The 18,992-nt window shown below is 41.9% G+C and overlaps 1 protein-coding gene across 10 annotated transcripts in view; it reads right to left on the reverse strand.

Moving 5' to 3' along the window:
* The window catches only part of PIKFYVE (phosphoinositide kinase, FYVE-type zinc finger containing), a 79,418-nt gene extending 66,692 nt beyond the window's left edge, over window positions 1-12,726 (reverse strand). For 8 of the 10 annotated variants that reach the window (XM_077771076.1, XM_077771065.1, XM_077771083.1 and 5 more), the window contains exons 1-6: window positions 12,611-12,726; window positions 8,841-9,021; window positions 6,379-6,531; window positions 6,084-6,119; window positions 2,620-2,738; window positions 1,751-1,922 (exon numbers count right to left, since the gene is read on the reverse strand). In XM_077771076.1, coding sequence (XP_077627202.1) covers window positions 1,751-1,922; window positions 2,620-2,738; window positions 6,084-6,119; window positions 6,379-6,531; window positions 8,841-9,012 — 652 coding nt within the window. In that variant the 5' untranslated portion in view covers window positions 9,013-9,021; window positions 12,611-12,726. The remainder of the gene's footprint in view (window positions 1-1,750; window positions 1,923-2,619; window positions 2,739-6,083; window positions 6,120-6,378; window positions 6,532-8,840; window positions 9,022-12,610) is intronic. The other 2 variants (XM_077771098.1, XM_077771090.1) reach the window with 1 other exon arrangement.
* Between the last annotated feature and the right edge of the window lie 6,266 nt (window positions 12,727-18,992).

The raw sequence follows: 18,992 nt of genomic DNA on the forward strand, positions 1-18,992 counted from the left end.
GGGGGGGGGGGGGGGGGCCAGCATCTCTGCAGAGCTCTGTGGTTGCTCTTCTCTGTGGGTCAGAAATTGCAGTGGTAAAACTGCTGCCACTGAATTGGAAAACCTGAATGCAATGGAGCCCATTAGATCCCAGGGTGGTGGGGGCCAAGTGTTGGCACTCAATTGCCAATGACAAGGTGAGCATGGATACTATAATAGACTGTAGAGTCAAAGCAGCAATCAGAATAGTCTGACTTGTAATGACCTATGGCATTGACCACGGTGTTCCTAGAAGTGAATTCAATGGGCAGTCCACTAAATTCTTACTTGATTCGTAGAAGAACTCTAGATCAAGTGGACAATAGTCTAACTTGAATTAAAAAGTCATGGCCCCTCAATTCTCAGACTTGAGTCATTTATAGACCTGGAATTCCATGAATGAAGCAGGAAACCTGGGTCCCCTTGAAGAAGAACCCTGCTCCACCACCAAAAACATATGCGGCCTTCCCCAAAGGGGCCTACAGCCTTTTACCAGGGTACTGTGCACTGAGAAAAAGGTAACAGTCAAACTTTGGGGGAGTTACTGGACTTTGGCTCTGAGGTGACAATGATTCCAAGAGACCCAAAATGTTATTGTAGTCTGCCAGTCAGAGTAGGGGCTTACAGAGGTCAGCGGATCAATAGAATTTTAGCTCAAATCCCTCTTATCGTGGGTTCAGTGGTTATTCTCCCTCTTATAGTGGGTTATTCTGTGGTTATTTCTCAGTTCTAAAATACCTAATTGGAACAAACATACTCAGCAAATGGCAGAATCTCTACGTTAGTTCTCTGACCCACGGAGTAAGAGCCACTAGGTAGTTCTGGCCTCCAGAACTGCGAGTAAATAAATTTCTGTTGTTGTAAGCTCCTCAGTTTGTAGTATTTTGTTATGGCAGCCCTGGGAAACTGACATACCGACCATATTAACAAGACGGGATTTTATCTTAAGGGAAATGGTCATTCTGAAAGGGTTTTAGGCAGAGGAATAACCTGACATGATCAAATTAGCATTTAACAAAGAATGATGACCAGAGTGTGGAAAAGGAATTAGACAAAGCAAAAAACTAAAGGTAAAAAAAAAAAAAAAATCTTTTAAAGGCTATAGGCATAATCCCGGATGAAAGATAACTGAATTCTGAACTCTGCAGCAGTCCAGTAAGGGGGAAAAAATATGAGTAAGGGTAAGAGGAAGACCTGCATGTTAACAAAAATAATTTGAGAGATGCTAAGAGTGTTTCTCTTTTTGGGAACTTCTGCCCACCTTCTACTCCCAAATCACTGTATAAATCCACATATCATTATTTTTTTCTGCTTCAGAAAATAATTTAAAATTCCCATATTGCTAAAATTTATGAGAAAACATGAATAAGATGCAATTGTCTACAACACAGTGTCATATATATAACTCAAGGAAGATCTGCATTTTGCAAAATGAAAACTCTCATAGTAATATACATTAGTGATCTTCCCTAACCACCTTGTCTAATAAATATTAACACTCCTGTGGTTCTCTGCACTACCTTTTACCCTAGTTATTTATGAGCATGTCCATCTACTTTATCATTCGACTACGTACAGCCCTTTACAACAAAGCTGCATCTTCCTCACTTGTGTCCCCCATGTCTCACACATGAAGTCCCAAATAAAAACTGGCTTCACATTGGTCCTGTATTTTAAGTGCTTATAGTTATGAACTTTGAAAACTGTAAAACTTTCAATAAAATGCATTTACCTGTATAGCCCATAAATTTTCCAGGGATTTCTTGATTACAGCAACGACTGCAAAAAATCTGCCCACACAGGCGGCAATGGTGTCTGCGCCTAAAGGTCGTAAATTTCTCACTACAGTCATAGCACTCTTTACATTGGCTATCTGGCATCCAATACTGCTTCAGGTCGCTGTCCTACAACAAGAAATATACGTGAAATTGAAAATATGAAAAGATGCAATGACAAATATAATGCTAATCAATATCCTACAAGGTTTCTTTTGCAGAAATTGACAAACTATTTTGAGAATTCATGTGGGAATGGAAATGGCCAAAATGACCAAGGCAATCTTAAACAAGACCAAGTTGAAGAACTTACATTACCAGTCATCAAAATGTATTCTGAAACTACAATAATTTTAGACAGAAAATCAGTTTAAGGATAGGAGAAAACGGAGCTATAGAACAGAAAAGACAGCCCTGGGTCACCCACACATGTATGTAGACTCACAACAAGATTTATAATACAATCAGTGAAGAACAGTCTTTCCAAAACAAAATTGGTTCTGGGTCCATCTAGACATCCATGAGAAAAAAAATAAAGCTTGATCCCAAAACTTCACATGAATAATAAAGAAACTATGGAGGACTATTCACTGACCATGGGCTAAATAAATACCTCTTAAACAGAAAAGCACTAACTTAAAATAAAAAGCACTAAACATAAAGGAGAAAAAAAATTGTAAAATTAAGAATTTATATGCAAAAGTACATATTCATAGCCGAAGGAAGTACTAACTGAACATTCTTTCAAGCAGCATTATGCCATTTTTAGTGAGTATACATGAGGCCCGTAGAGGTATTTGATAAGTCATCTCCTCAAGTACTTTACCTGGCTTTTCCCTTCCATGATTTCCTTGAGGCGTTTTAATACTGTGCTGAGGCTTCGAAGCTGAACAGCTGTACGAGGGTCATGACCTCCAAAGGCAGGCTCTGCTTTCCTTCTTGTGTCTGAGTCAGATTTACCACAAAAAACAAACAAACAAAAAAAAACACCACCACCAACCTTGTTATTAGTCCTTACTATCTATGCAAAAACAGGGTATATATGAAGGTATATATGTGATGTACAATGCCTTTTACTATTAACATAAATTCATGTCCTCCCAGCCAGCGATATGGATTGAGAGTTAAAACTAGGTGGCTCAGTCGGTTAGGCGTCAGACTTTGGTCTCAAAGTTAGTGAGTTTGAGCCCCATGTCAGGCTGCTGACAGCTCAGAGCCTAGAGCCTGCTTCGGATTCTGTGTCTCTATCTCTCTCAAAAATAAACATTAAAAAAAAAAAAAAAACAAAACTAGTCTTTATAAAGGGAAGAGGCTGTGGGAAGTGTTTCTTATTACCATGTAAAACACTGCTTCACAGGCCAGAAAGTGCTGCCTAAGACAAGCACTGTCTCAGACCACTGATAGCTTTGAGGCCTCAGCCAGATGCACTGCTTAAATGGCCCCCAAATTCATTAATGATTTACTGGGCTCTTTGGTCCCAAGTCATAATCAATACCCGCTAGAAATTGAGCAGGAGAAAAGGCAATCCCCGTGAGTTAACCTAGCTTAGCCTCTAGAGTCAAACAGTAAGCAACAGTCCGGTTCAGTCTACATGCAAAGTACCTAAAGCCTCACTGAGCTGACGATCAGACTTTAATAACCCGGCCCCTAGAGACTCTGTGGGGGCTCAGAACATCCAGGGTGGTAATCTACCCACAAAGTCCCTTCACTAAGTCTCAGAGAATTAAAAATTCCAAAGAACTGCTGGAACTCCAACCCCACCCTTCCCCACCACCTCCTCAGCCCTGCACCTCCGAACTGGAAGGGAGCGAAGGGAGCGCTTACACTTAAATAGCAATACTGAAGCCAGTCCCATCAACGGCAAAACAAACCCAAATTCAGTTTTGTGGCCAAAATGGGTGTGCCCACCAAAGCTGTCAGTTATTTCTTTCCTTTAGAGCAAGATTACCACTGAAGCTCCCGCCTATTCCTGGCTCTGCCAGTTACAAAACCTAAGGTTGAAAGGGTGGCTTGACAGAAAGACTGAACATCTCTGTTGGTTTAAACTCGTTAACCTACAGCAGATCACAGGATAGAAAACACACCACCTTAAATCTTCTCAAACTCACTTATTTGCTAGATCTGCCTTAAGGGTTCTTTGTTTGGGTTGAGTGGGACAGAAAGGATTACCAAGAAATGAGAGGTTGGCCTCTAAACTGACAACTTCCCAAGGCAACTGAATCACAGAATTGAGGACTGAAACTGCACCTGTTAGAAAACTTTATCTTTCTACAAACAGTAATACCCTAATTTCAGCAGGTAATTCTGAGGTGTTGAGACTAAAATAAAATGTGCAAGTATTAGAATGTCCGAATTTTTAAATATCACAATATAATATAAAGCAACTCTCCATAATTTGAGTTGAAAAAAGAGGCAGATGAAGCTGTTAGAATTCCAACAGCTGTGCTCCCAGGCAGGGACAAGTAATAGTGCAGTCCCTTCTAGCAGCACAGGAGTAGAACAGAGTACTAACTGCATCATTCACTGGAGAAGGAAGAGCAAGACCGTTCCTGGAACCAAGAGAATCACAGATCTCCGGGAGGAAATCTGGTCTAGCACTCTGCCCTAAATAACCTTAGTTGTTTCTCTTGTAAAATGGATATTACATAATTAAATGACTTTTCTAAAGTCACAGAGCTAGTAAACTGTGGAATTAGAGCCTTTTATTAGAAAAAGGAACTTGAGGGGCACCTGGGTGGCTCAGTCGGTTGAGTGTCCGGCTTCAGCTCAGGTCATGATCTCACGGTTCGTGGGTTCGAGCCGCATGTAGAGCTCTGTGCTGACAGCTCAGAGCCTGGGGCCTGTCTTTGGATTCTGTGTCTCCCTCTCTCTCTGACCCTCCCCTGCTCACACTGTCTCTCTCTCTCTCTCTCTCCCTCTCAAAATAAATAAAAACATTTTTAAAAATTAAAAAAAAAAGAAACAAAAAGGAACTTGAGGAGCACCTGGGTGGCTCAGTGGGTGAGGCATCCGACTTTGGCTCAGGTCATGATCTCTTGGTTCGTTGAGTTCAAGCCCCACGTGCGGTTCTCTGCTGTGAGTGCAGAGCCCTGCTTCAGATTCTCTGGCCCTCTCTCTGCCCCTCCCCCACTCATGCACATAAGTGCATGCACGCACGTGCACTCTCTCTCCCTCTCTCAAAACTAAACATTAAAAAAAAAAAATGAACTTGATTGGTCAAACAGTCTCAGGCTTCTGAACCTTAAATGCCTCTAGCAACTAAGGTAGAACCAAAGAATCAAACAGACTTGATAAAAGAAAGTAAGGAGTTGTGGGGATTGCAGCAAACTAGACTTTACAAGCTCCACCTTGTGATATTTAAATTCAAGTTTATCAAAACACTACGGCAAGGTGTGGTCGGGTATCAGTTTGTAACCCTTAAAAGATGAGATTCTAGTCCAACTCAATTTGACAAATAAAGAAATTCTATGCGTAATTCAGCATAGAATTTAGTCAGACTCCTCCACAAAAACAGCAGTGTTGCCAGAGGTCAAGTTCAAAAGCAAAGGAGCTTACTAAGCTTCAAGACTAAAGTGGGGATGGCCTCTTCCTTCCATCCATTCTCAGTAGAAGAAGAGCTCCTTTCTCTCTCCCCCACTTCCCACCTTCTGATTCTTCCTTCCAAATGGCTGAGGTAACCCAGGCTGAGGCTCACTGCCCCGGGAGTCTTGCAGCGCTGACGCAGCCCGCCCGCTTCCGTCCTCAGGAGGTTGCGAACCGAGTCTCAACCAGCTAGATCTCTCTCATCAACCACCATTACCTGTGCCTGCCTATTTTCCACTCAAGGATCTCCTGGGGAAGACTGGCCAGACAAGACAGGATCTGGTGTTCAGGGACACTGGACTTCCAGTGCTACCCCCTCCTCCTCTGTTATGTCACCTCTCTCTGCCTTTCTCCTATCACCTTGAGCTGGCCAAGCCACTGTGCTGAGTTTAATAATCTAACAGAAATAAAACACAGAACAACTGACTTTGTCTTCTCTCATTCAGACACCGATGCCCAGCCTACACTCATCAGAAAAGCGTGAAAATGAAGGAGGTGACTACAGTGGACCAGGACACAGAACAGACAAGCAAGAGCTCAGCATATCCAGCCACAATGACAGTCTGCATCCCAACAAGGACAGAAGGACAAGAGCAAGGGGCAGCCCACATGGCGCTGAGAGAGTTCCGCAGCCAGAGGCATGCATACCACGTCACACTAGCCATCCCAGGAAGAGATGCAGAAGTAATTCACAAAGTTGAAACTAACCTGTGTTCTCCTGGGAATGCTGCAAACTGTTCTCTTCTGAAACCCAAGCAAGTCATTAATCAAAACATAGTCAAGAGATCTGCGCTTGACCGAACTTAAAATTTAACAAAATGCTTAAGAATTTTTTTTAGGTATCAACAAATTCTTTCACTATCTAGGTAACAGTTTCATAAATCCTGAAGAGCACCTGACTATTCCAAACAGCAGAAAAGTTAAGTCACGAAATAGCCTGGGAAACACGATGACTGGAAAACTCTAACACACAGAGAGGAGTGACAGAAGAACACGGTCTCACCTAATACCGCTGAAGATCGCCGCTGGAGTTCCTCATGAAGCTGTTTTTTATAAGGTATAGGTGACCTCACAGACTGCGTTCTTGAAGGGAGCTGAGGGCTGGTCCAACTGCCACTTAGAGAGGGCTGCTCCCCCTGGCCCCCTTCTGCTCGCTCTGTAGCAAAAGAAAGCTTGGCATTATTTGCAAAACTAAGACTCAGAGTTCGGCAAAGAGAAGGAATAGATAAAACTGTTCCAAAAACTAATGTATATATGTAATGCATGCATAACTAAAAATGAGTTAAAAAAAAAAAAAGAAATTCAAAGAAAATGGCAAAATTACGGGCCAATATTTCTTCCTTGGCATGTGATCTTCAGTTTGTTTTACTTTTCACTAGAAATACCTTGAGCATATTAAAGGAAACAGAAAGTAAGCTTCACATGAAGGCAGAGATTTTATTTTTTATCTGTTTTGTTTATGGGATAGATCCCATGCACTATTAACAGAGCGTGATCCTGGATAATAGGTACTCAATAAACATCTGCTGAATAAATAAAATTATTGTCTTATGATGACTAAATATAATGTGGTATCCCACATGAGATCCTAGAACAGGAAAAGGAGTTTACGTAGAAACTGAAGAATGAATAAAACACATATTTTAGTTTGTAACACTGTATCAATAGCGGTTCATTAATTGTAATAAGTGCACTATACTACTGTAAGATGTTACTAATAGGGAAAACTGGGTGGGGGAGTATATGAGAATCCTGTATCCTGTATGATCGTCCCAATTTTTCTGTAAATCTAAAAGTAAACAATAAAATTCTTCTAAAAATTCATTACCTTAAAAATGGACTAACAGGAAGAGATTTCATAGCTTTAAATTGACTACTAATAAAAGTCAGTTAATACTGGGGATCCTGGGTTGGCTCAGTCAGTTTCGACTCTTGATCTCAGCTCAGGTCATGATCTCACCAGGTTCATGGGATCAAGTCCCCCATAGGGCTGTGTGCTGGCAGCGCTGAGCTGCTTGGGATTCTCTCTCTCCTTCTCTCTCTGCCCCTCTCCTGCACTCTCTCTCTCTCTCACTCAAAATAATAACCTTAAAAAAAAAAAGTCAGTTAATACTATTAAAATTTCTCCAGAACTAATTAAGCTATTAACCCTCAAATTCCTTACAAGAGGGATTACTTTCTAATGCATTTCAAACAATACAGCGAAATATAAAGCAGAGAAAAGAGACCGTATACATATATATTTTTTTAAACAATTACTTATTTATTTTGAGAAACAGAGAGAGAAAGAACATGCCAGCAGGAGTGGAGCAGAGAGCGTGAGAATCCCAAGCCAGCTCCGTGCTGTCAGCACAGAGCCCAACACGGGGCTCCAACTATTGAACCGTGAGATCATGACCTACGCCGAAGTCAAGAGTCAGATGATTAACTGACTGAGCCACCCAGGCACCCATAGGTCATATTTTTCAAAAGTTTTCTTCCAGGTAAAAGATATATTACTTAAAAAGAATTCACTTAGAAAGTACTTTTTCACTTCCAGTTAGAGAATGAACAAGTCATGGAGATAAAGATACAGTCAATGGTACTGCAATAACGCTGTATGGTGACAGATGGCAGCTGCATTTGTGGGGAGCACAGCATAATGTAGAGACTTGTCCAATCACTATGCTGGACACCTTAAACTAGTGTAACATTGGGTGTCAGCTATATGTCACTTGAAAAAACAAAAATGAAAAAATAAAAATACAGAAGATCCCAATTAAGGGACATTCTGTGAAATATTTGGCTGTTCTCTACAAAAATGTCCATCTCACAAAAGACAGAGAACAGGAAACGAAAGACAGATGAAAACTACATGCGGTATGTGATGCTGGACCTGATCCTGGAATGGAAGTTTTCTTTTGAGGGCAACGCATTTGTTTGGAATTCGGACTGTTGATTAAAAAAAAGTACTGCATCGATGTTAAATTTCCTTAAATAAGTGAGTAAAAAGTAACTTTTCATTTGATATTACTGCACTGACACCTTAATCTGACAGGTTTAAGTCAAGAGGCATGCTGACAGTTTCAATTTTGGAAAAATAGGAACCTTTCCTCACAGGTGCTGATCTAGTTTTATGGCTTTAATTAAAATCTTTTGGCTATTAACCCCTATGAGAACAAAGTCCATTCTGTGAACTTAGGAAAGCTGAAACATATTAAGAAAGGGGAACAAAGGCTAACTTCAAAGAGGGACCTCCTTTTAACATTATTTTTCAATTCAGATCTTCAGTTACCAATAACTAGTAAGATGGCAGGGAAAATTCTAGCTTTGTCCTCGTAAGCGGCAAACCCCAACGACCTATGATTAAAGCTATCTCCTTGTTGATCTTTCACATTCTTACAAAGACACAGCATGAAAAGCTGAACGAGAGAATTTCAGAAAATCAAAATTACAGGTTCTCTGATCCTTAAGAGCAAGACTTACCTTTGTTAAATCGAAAGAGATTTACAAAAGAACTATACGCTGATTTAAAAGGAGGTTCGTCCTGATCAGGAGTCAAAGGTTTAAAGTGTGTGAGATGAGAAGGACTAGAAGGAGATCGAGGCAAATCATTAGCGGAGTCCAATGTCGGGGACGTCTTATCATCTGTGGCCATTTCATGAGTCTACAAAACAAAAGACAGGAGTCCTGAAGGAAGCCCAAGACTTGATTCCAAACAGCATCCCTAAATACCTGGACACCTGACTCTGAAAACTCAGATCTCCAAAACCAAAGAGGAAATAAATCTAGTTCAGCATACATTGCAAATTAAGGCTTAAAAACACTGCAGTCCAGATCATAAGGGTCTCAGACGACTGAAACTATGATTACGCAGTCAATCTAATTTTCCACGTTGTTGTTCAATCCACAGAAAATATAAAATGATTAATAGTGGAGGTAAGGTACAAATGTGAGCAGGAAAAAAGTAACAGAGCATTTTCACATAATTTGTATCTTTTCCATTTTAAGATTTTTTTTGGAAAAAGAGATCGTAGCTTTTTCGAGTTATGGGGGAAACTGGTTTTACACAAGCATATTAACTCCTCAAAAATTTTTAATTTATTTCCCTTTTTCTTTTAAAAACATAAAACATAAATATTTCCAAGAAAAGAAAATGAAACAGTCATCCCTTAATGACACTTCTAGATAGCCTCAAAGATGACCTCGAGCTGTACCTCCTCCTCTCAAGAACTATTCAAATCAACACGCTGTTCCTATCATCTCTCCTTCTAGGCACATGAACTTGGTTTTTCTCCCCTTAAGCATAACTTCATATAGACATTAAAATGAAGATCTTAAAGGGCTTTTTTTTTTTTAAATAACAAAAATGGTAATTCAACCAAAGTAATAAGCATAAGCACATCACCAGATGGAGGGTAGAGAAAAACACTGATCTATTTTCTGCTGTATTAACCCTTCAAATTAATGAGAACCATGAACCTTACAGAACTACAGTCATTAAAGTACTACAGATGACTTTTGATTTTTGTCATCTACTCTGCATTTTACAAAGAGGACATCACACACTCCCATAAAATGCTTTTCAGTTTCAAAATTGTATCTACCATCTCATTTTAATTTAATAAAACTCCTGGAGAGCACACAGAGCTGGCCTTCTTACACTTTGCCTGTGAGGCAACCAATGCACACTGAACCTTAAATTACTTTCTTGAGGGTCACACAGCTAGTCAGTCAGTGGTAGAAGTGTAATTAGGCCCCAAGTTTTATCCCAGAATTCCTCTTTAGATTGAAATTATTATTGTAGCTCTTCACAGACTTCCAATCCCAACCTATCTAAATGCCTGATTAATAATTTAATTGATTAATTAAAGCAGACATGAAACCATGGACTTGAACATGATTTGGCAATAAACGTTTATTGGTATGGCGGTGGGGAGGGTGGGGGAGGAGTAAAGGAGAAAGGAAAAGAGGAAGGAGTGTTGAGGAAAAGGAGGAGGGAGAGAGATGGAAGAGAGAGAGGAAGGTGGGGGGGAGAAGGGAGAGGATGGGAAGAGTGAGGGAGGCAGAGAGAAAGGAAGAGAGGGAGGGAGAGAGAAGTTCTCTAATATCACCTTCTTTTGGGGAGAATAGTCAACAATCCTTCTAAGTTATCATGATGGGGCGCCTGGGTGGCTCAGTCAGTTAAGCGTCCGACTTCGGCTCAGGTCATGATCTCACAGTTCGTGGGTTCAAGCCCCGTGTCAGGCTCTATGCTGAACACTCGCTCAGAGCCTGGAGCCTGCTTCGGATTCTGTTGTCTCCTTCTCTCTCTGCCCCTACCCCGCTCACACTCTGTCTCACTCTGTCGCTCAAAAATAAATAAATGTAAAAAAAATTACAATCCATATTTCAGCATAAAGGAATCGGAAGCAAGCTGCTAAATAAATTAGTGTCAACTCAAAAAGAGGGGGAAACTGGGGGGAAAAAAAGGAAGAAAAAAAGAGTACTAAAGAGAAAGGATTGATTATGTGATTGCAAACACCCCTCAGGCCTGGGAAAATTATCCACATTCTACTCTGACATAAGTAACATCTGAGGCAGAGTCAGCAATCAGCATGAAGAATTTTAGCATTACTGCTGAGGGTCACCCATATGCAAAACTACTTAATAAACTTTGGAGATGTAAAGATAAAAATTACCAAGAAAACACTCAGCAAGTACAATCTCTGAAACATAAACACAATCACTTAGCTAACCTTAAAAAGTTCATCATTACACCAGGATCTTGAAAAAACTGCCTTACACCTCTTATTCTCTGGCAGCTTAATTACTGTCTATGACATAAAACTAGGATTCCTCACTAACTGACAGGGAATTAGAACTATTAACCTGCCCTTCCAAATGCCAGCACTTTGCCTCTTATTTGAAAGCTATCCATATATACAGCCCCACCACACACTATCTCGTTGAGTAAGCCAATATGAAGGCTAATCAGGTATTAAATGTAGAAAATAAGCCAGATCTTATAGCCAATTTCGAAACTGTACAGATGAGAAAACCCAAGTATCAGCTGAATAATTTCTGAATACAGGTTTTAAAAATACTCGAAACATATCCAATGCAGGCTAGCTGAATACTAGAGTTGTCAACAAAGATTCTGTTGTTCAATTTTTGACCAATGTGCCAACAGAAACCCTAAAGGAAGACCATAATGTGACGCACATTACTCTTCCCAGAAGCAGAAAATGGGCGCACACAGGAAAAGAAAAAGGGAAAATAGTTTTGCTCCACAGAACAACCTGCCCAATCTTTATCAAAAGACCAAACCCAATAAAACAAAAAACAAAACACAACAACAACAACCCACAGGTTATTTTTGGATCCTGACAGAGTGAGAGTTTTGAAGTGGCAGAAAAGGAGATTCAAATAAATTAAAAATAAGAGAGTGCAATACAGCAAGCCACTACCTCCATTGTCAGTGTGGTATTTGTCTTAAAAGAGGATGCACTTAATCAATAAATGATCATCTAACATATACCTACACACCTCAGATAAACTTAATTTGCTTTATACAGAATTCTAGCACTTCTCACATTTCTTGAATACCTTAAAAATAATAACCTCTCTATTGGACGTATCTTAACTCCCTAAAAACATCCATCGCATACTTCCTCACCCTCTTGCTGGAAACATTATAAGCAAAGGTAAAATAAATGGGAAATCAAGCCTCCTCCTGAAGAGACTTTGAAACACAGGTAGTAATGGGATGGACGCAAATAGCAGAAGAAAACATTTAAAGGGGTATGTTCATATTTGAAAAACCGACTATTGGTGTCGTCTTCTGTAGCTTAGGAACTTTCTTTTTCAGTCTACGGATGCACCTCTGACACAGACTAGGAGCCGATCCATCAGAGAGGGAAGAGGAACGGGACCGTGCACCTCCGAAACAAGCTGAGCGACATGGGACAAGAGACGGGCAAGGGAACTTGAGACGTTTCCAAGGAAACCTCTTCAAGAACAGCCGCACCCGGCTCCCTTCCCCGCTGGCCAGACCGGGGCAACCGGGGCATCGCGGAGCCGGGTTGCTGCGGGTATAGGTTCTCTGCCCTTCCTTGCCCAGCCTCGGCCACAGTCCGGCCTCCAGCCACGGTCGTGAAGCTCAGCTCTCGTCTTCACTCTAGCCTTCCCCTCCGCTCTGGCCCCGGAGCTCCCCAAACCGGCCTTCTTCCCCACTCTCAGCGCTTGCCGGCCGCGCGCCAGGCCCCCTCTCTTACCTGCGCCTCCCGCCCCGGTCCCGCCGGCCACCCTCCACCCCGGTCGCCGCTTCACCCCGTCCAGGAAGCCAGCTCCGGAGCGCAGCGACGGGGGTATTCGGGCCGCCGGCGGTTGCGGCAGGAAGCAAAGCCACACACANCACTGTCCCTCCTGCTCTCCAATCCGCAATTCTCCCGGCCGCCGGCTCCGCCCCCTTCGTCCCGTCCGCGCCACGTTTGGATCAGACGCTCAGGCAAAACGAGTCGAGTTCGGATAGAGTCGTCCTCGACAGTTTGGCTGGTTCGGCCGCCTCAGCCTTCCCAGAGGAAGCCAGGGCGACTGCGCGCGTGAGCATCACGCGTGTCGGGTCACCGGACGGGTGCAGGCTGGGCCACCGCGGTTACCGTATGTGTTCGATGATATGGGCTCTCGTGCTATGTCACCGCGCTCATCGTTCCTGGGGACTGACATTCAGGAGAGCGAAGACTGTTGTCACACTTAGGTGACTCCGTCTATAACCGCCCAGGTGACCTTAAGCAAATTACCAACTTCTTTAGGCCCCTGCCCTCTTAACTGTAAAATGGGGCTAATACCAATACCCACTTCACACACAGTTTTTGAAGATTAAGTAAAACATTGCACGTAAAGCATTTGGCACAGGGCCTTACGCAGAGTTAAGTGATGTGAGCTCTACTGCTAGTATTTTCATTCAAGTTGTGTGTTGCCAGGACTGGGTGCCAAGAAAATTACCAAGCCGGGTCTTGCTCAGCCTGGCTAGCATTGGTCCGTCTTTCTGTCCTGCTGTGGGCGTTGAGCCCTTAGCTGGAGAAACATGCTAAAACCCGCTGACTCCAACTGTGGGACTTGGCAGGGAGCTCAGAAAGGAAATGACCCCCAAAGTGAGATGCTGTTTTAATTAAATTCTTCAGGTCCTTTCCTCAAGACTTTTTTTTTTTAATTTTTAATGTTTTATTTATTTCTGAGAGAGAGAGAGAGACAGTGTGAGCAGGGGAGGGTCAGAGAGAGAGGGAGGCAGAGAATCTGAAACAGGCTCCAGGCTCTGAGCTAGCTGTCAGCACAGAGCCCGACGCGGGGCTTGAACCCACGAATCGTCAGATGATGACCTGAGTCAAAGCCGGACGCTTACCCGACTGAGCCACCCAGGCACCCCCCTCAAGACTTTTGGCAAATCCCTACCCAGTGCTCCTCAAGTTGACCTCCTCAGTGGATGGACAATGGCATCAAAACCTGAAGGCTGATACCACTACAGGGAAATCCCGATCCTGGGCCCCTAGGCAGTCATCCTAAGAGTGCCCCCTCTTCCCTCTGTCACTACTGTTCCACATCACACCACTCTCGGCACCCCCATTACTTTCACTATCAATCTCAGCAGAGAATCTCATCTACCTGAGTCAGAGTCAAAAGGCAAAGGCTATTATGTATGACCTCTAACGCCCCACATATTTATGATTCTGAGTCTATTATTGTTAAGGTGGCACTATGCTTATATTCCCCTATTACGTATCAGTTCTATTTGCACTGAAAATAGCTTTTCCTTTCTTTTTTTATATTGATTCCTAATGCTCAATTCATTAAACAAGGAGGCCATTAGGCCATTAGACTTTTTTTTTTTCTTTTAGAGAGAGAGAGCATGCCTATGTGTTGGGGAGGGACTGAGGAAGAGAGAGAGAGAGAATCCCAAGCAGGCCCCAGTGCAGAACCGAACTCAGGGCTCAACCCCAGGACCCTGGGATCATGAGTAGAAATCAAGAGTGGGATGTTCAACTGACCTCAAAGGCCCCAGAATGAGATGGTTCTAATGACTTAGTAGCCTATGTAAGCAAATCAAAACCTTAGCCTACAATGCCTCAAGGTTATGCATTTGAAACCTAAAACAACCAATCACCAACAGCCACCCAGGCTTTCCTAAATATGTAACCGCCTAAGATGTGGTCAAATAATTTTCTTGCTTTGCTTCTACCTCTTCTCTACAAGTCTTTCCCCTAGCTGCTGTCCATGGAGTGCTTCCAATCATTTCACATTTGGCAATGTCCATTTCCTGCTCAAATAAACTAAAATTTTTAATATGCCTCAGTTTATCTTTTAACAGTGTTAGTACAGACTTGTGGTTTTTTTACAGTATGTTATAACTCATCACTGCCACCACTCTTTTGACAGTCAAGTTGTCCCTGATTTGCCCAGTGAGAACTCCTTCGAGCAGCTCCTGTGTACGTATGACATGCCTTCATCACTTCCTTATTTTTTTACACAACAAAATATAGCAAACTCATCTTGAACTATCCTTGCTCTAGACCTAGAATCAGTTCTCTAAGGATCCCTGATTCCCTTTAGTAGGAACACAAAGACGTTTTTAAAAATCATGAAATTCAGGAGCACCTGGGTAGCTCACCGTTTGAGCTTCTGACTTCAGCTCAGGTCATAATCTTGCAGTTCATGAGTTTGAGACCTATGTCGGGCTCTGTGCTGACAGCTCAGAGCCTGGAGCCTGCTTCAGACTCTGTGTCCCCTTCTCTCTCTCTCTCCCTCCCTCTCTCTCTGCCCCTCCCCTGCTCGGTCTCGCGCTCTCTCTCTCTCACTCAAAAATAAATAAACATTAAAAAATCGTGAAATTCAGTTCTGGCTAGGAACTAATGAAAAGGCACTCTCATACACTGCATGTGAAAACATAAATAGGTATATCCCTTCTAGAAAATGATTTGACAGATCTAACAAGTGCCTTTAAAATGTTCATACTCTTTGATCCAACAATTGCAATTCTATCAGTCGTGCCTAAGGAGCTGATTCAAGTGCAAAGTATAGCTTAATATGTTTTTCACAGTTATTCAAAACAGTAATATATAAAAAGGAAACAAATTTCCAATGAACACAAATAACATGAAAGTAATACAGTCAAATGATGGACAATTATGCAGTCATTAAAAATTATGCTAAGACTTTCTAGAGCATTCTTCATTTCATGATCAATCTTCTTGAAAAAGTTTTGTCTCCCTTTCCTCTGCTCCCATTCAAACTTCAATCCCCTATAGTATGGTTTCTATCAATCATTCTGATAGATTTATTCCTCTTAGTGCATTCAGGAGGTCCTCCTATTTGCCAAAATCATTTTCGGGCTTTGTCTTCCTTGCCTTCTCTGTAGTACCCCTCCTTTTTGGAAACTTTCCCTTTGGTTCCCATCAGTCTGTGCTGATTTTTCAACCACCTCCTAGATAATCCTTGCCATTGTCTTTTGGGGGCCACTTTTCCTCCACTTGGCTGTTAAAGATATTAAGTATTCCACAGAGACCTCGCTGAGGTAGACTTTCCTTCTTACTGTGTACTTCTAGTTTGTGACCTCATACACTCTATGGCTTCAACTATCAATAGATGCTTATTAGTTTGCTAGGGCTGCCATAACAAAATGCCACAGATTGGATGACTTAAACAAGAGAAATTTATTTCTCACAGTTCTGAAGGCTGGAAGTCCAAGATTAAGGTGCTTGCAGGGTTACTTTCTCCTGAGGCCTCTCTGTCCTTGGTTGCAAATAAATGGCCACCTTCTTGTAGCCTCTTGACATGTTCATCCTTCTGTGCATGCACATGTGTCCTAATTTTCTCTTCTTATAAAGACAGTAGTCCAGGGGTGCCTGGGTGGCTCAATTGGTTAAGCATCTGACTCTTTGATTTTGGCTCAGGTCATGATCTCATGGTTTGTGGGTTCCAGTCCCACACTGGGTTCCGTGCTGACAGTGCAGAGCCTGCTTGAGATTCTCTCTCTCTCTCAATCTCTCTCTCTATCCCCCCCCCTCAAAAATAAATAAACTTTAAAAACAGACACTGGTTAGATTGGATTAGGGTCCACCAATATAACTTCAATTAACCTTAATTACCTCTTTAAAGATCCTCTCTCCAAACACAGTCACATTCTGAGGTACTAAGGACTAGAGCTACAATATATGAATTTGGGGGAAAGAAGGACACATACTTTAGCCCATAACAATGCTAAACAGTCTCAGATTTCTCTCTCTAGTCCAGATCCGTCTCCTGAACTCCAGATGTGGCTAACTGCCTCCTTAGCATCTCTATCTCACTGTCCCACAGGCATCTCAAACTTAACAAATCTTAACTAATTACCTTGACCATCAGATCTGTGACTCTTGTCTATATCCCTTATTTGTTGAAGGGCACCCTGTCACCCAAACCCCGTGCCCATAACTCACCTTCACTGGTCTTTCTCCCATAATCTTCATGGCCAATAAATTTCAATGAAGTGAATTTCCACAAGGTAGAATGAACTGTTTGTTCTACTTCATTTTTTTTAGATCATCAAAATGAAAACATAAATGCCTTAGACTATTTACGAGAATCCTCTGTTATCTGGATGAGTGTCTCACAACCAAATACAAATTTCATAGCCCAGGTTTCTATCTGTGTTTACAAAACAATATTAAATAGTAAAATACTCAGATTTTCTAAGGGCCAAATGAAAGGTAAATGATGTCAAGGCATGCAATATTAACAAAACAGAGGAAAATGGTGTGCTAAATAAATGAATTTTCAGATTACACCCAGAATAGGCAAGCTAAATTCAAAAGAGCAAGAATGTAAACAAACATCATGTGTTACATTTAGTAACAATTAATATTGTTAATGGGTAGTGTATTATTTTATAGTTTTGTTTTTAGTCATTTTGTTTATAAATTTGTTATTTTTAGTAGTAAAAGAGCTAGCAGTATAAGGAGCATATACCTAGGTTTATGCATATACATATATGCAGTAATATAAATCAATTGTAGGGATCTACAAGAAAATACTTTCAATGAAAAAGGAGTCCCTATGTTATTGGCTTAGGAAACGCTGTTTTAGGATGCTGAGACTCCCATTCATAAATGTTACCTTGCCTCTCACCTTGGTTCTGTATAATTTCCTATATATATTCTCTCTTTTCCTCACATATGCTCAATGTATTTTATCGTGCTACATTGTATTTTGAAGGCTGCTCTAAATCCTTTTTGAAACAAGAAAAAATATACTTTTAGTAGTAGGTAAAGGATGATAATGTGATCCTGATACAAAATGAGAGTAAATTTACAATCTCAGGTGACTTTGGATCTCAGGCTCTAGATGAAAATACAAGCTTATACAGCTCTATAATCATTTCTACAAGAATATGGAGGTGACTGCTACTTTCCACTAATCCACTTCAAAAATCAACAAGTGCAGGGGACCTGGCTCGCTCAGTGGCATAGCATGTGACTCCTGATCTAGGGGTTGTGAATTTGAGTCCCACTTTTAGTATAGAGATTACTTAAAATAAAATCTTTTTTATCAACGCCTGGGATGCTGTAGTTTCTTCTTTTCTCTTGGGAAAAATACCAGTGCCCTCTAGTGTTTAAAATGCACCTTGTGTAAAGCCCTTCATATCGGTTTATCTTCAGAGTAATTATAATCCGATAATAGAGAAAATTTTTGTTTCTTATTTATTTTTTGATGCTTATTCATTTCTGAGAGAGAGGGAGAGAGAGAGAGAGAGAGAGAGAGAGAGAAAACATAAGAGGGGCAGAGAGAGAGGGAAACGCAGAATCTGAAGCAGGCTCCAAGCTCTGAACTGTCTGCACAGAACCCACCGCGGGGCTAGAACCCATGGACCACCACCAGGAGCCGGGAGATCACGATCTGAGCCGAAGTGGGCTGTTTAAACCAACTGCGCCACGCAGGCGCCCCGAGAAAAAAATTTTAAGTAAGTTTTGGGAAATTGAATCCTGGGCAGCAATATACTAGCATTACAACTACTGTAAGTCACTGTCTAAAATGCCCCTCCATGTTTTCAAGAGTAAGGAATACACAAAAAAGAGTTTCTTGTAGGGGACAGAATTTTTTATTCCAGAGTTTTCTAAAGCCTTCACATTTTTATTCCAACGTCACTGGAATCCAGACTATAATCTCCTATCTTTACCTTCGAATGCAAGTAACAACTGGGTTTATTGATAGCATGTACTTAGTAGTTAGAATCACAGGTACAGAAGTTCTGAAGACGTAGTGGCGGAAATTGTTTACTGCGGCATGCCTACTTGCGTGAGTATTTAATTCTTTGCATTCTAGCTGCGCCTAGAGCTCGCAAAGCGACCCCATGCTGCCTTACCCCCGCCCGCACTCTTCCTTCTGCCAAAGGCTCGTCCGGTTCTACCGCACACCCAACTAGCGCCGGAAGTCTTTTCTTTGCCTTCACTGAGAACCTGGAAACTTACTCCGGGGGACCCTAGGCGGCGCGGGTCTTAGACTAGCCCTGGCGCGCTCTGGTCCCAGGCCTGCAGGTGGCATTCATGTCCCTCGCAGCCGGGATCGCGGGCTGAGCCCAGCGAGCCCTGCGGCCCCTTCCCAAGCCGCGAGCGCAGAGAAGGCGCC

Source organism: Crocuta crocuta, unplaced genomic scaffold (genome assembly GCF_008692635.1).
Source record: "Crocuta crocuta isolate KB4526 unplaced genomic scaffold, BGI_CrCroc_1.0 scaffold160, whole genome shotgun sequence".
NCBI classification, from domain to species: Eukaryota; Metazoa; Chordata; class Mammalia; order Carnivora; family Hyaenidae; genus Crocuta; species Crocuta crocuta.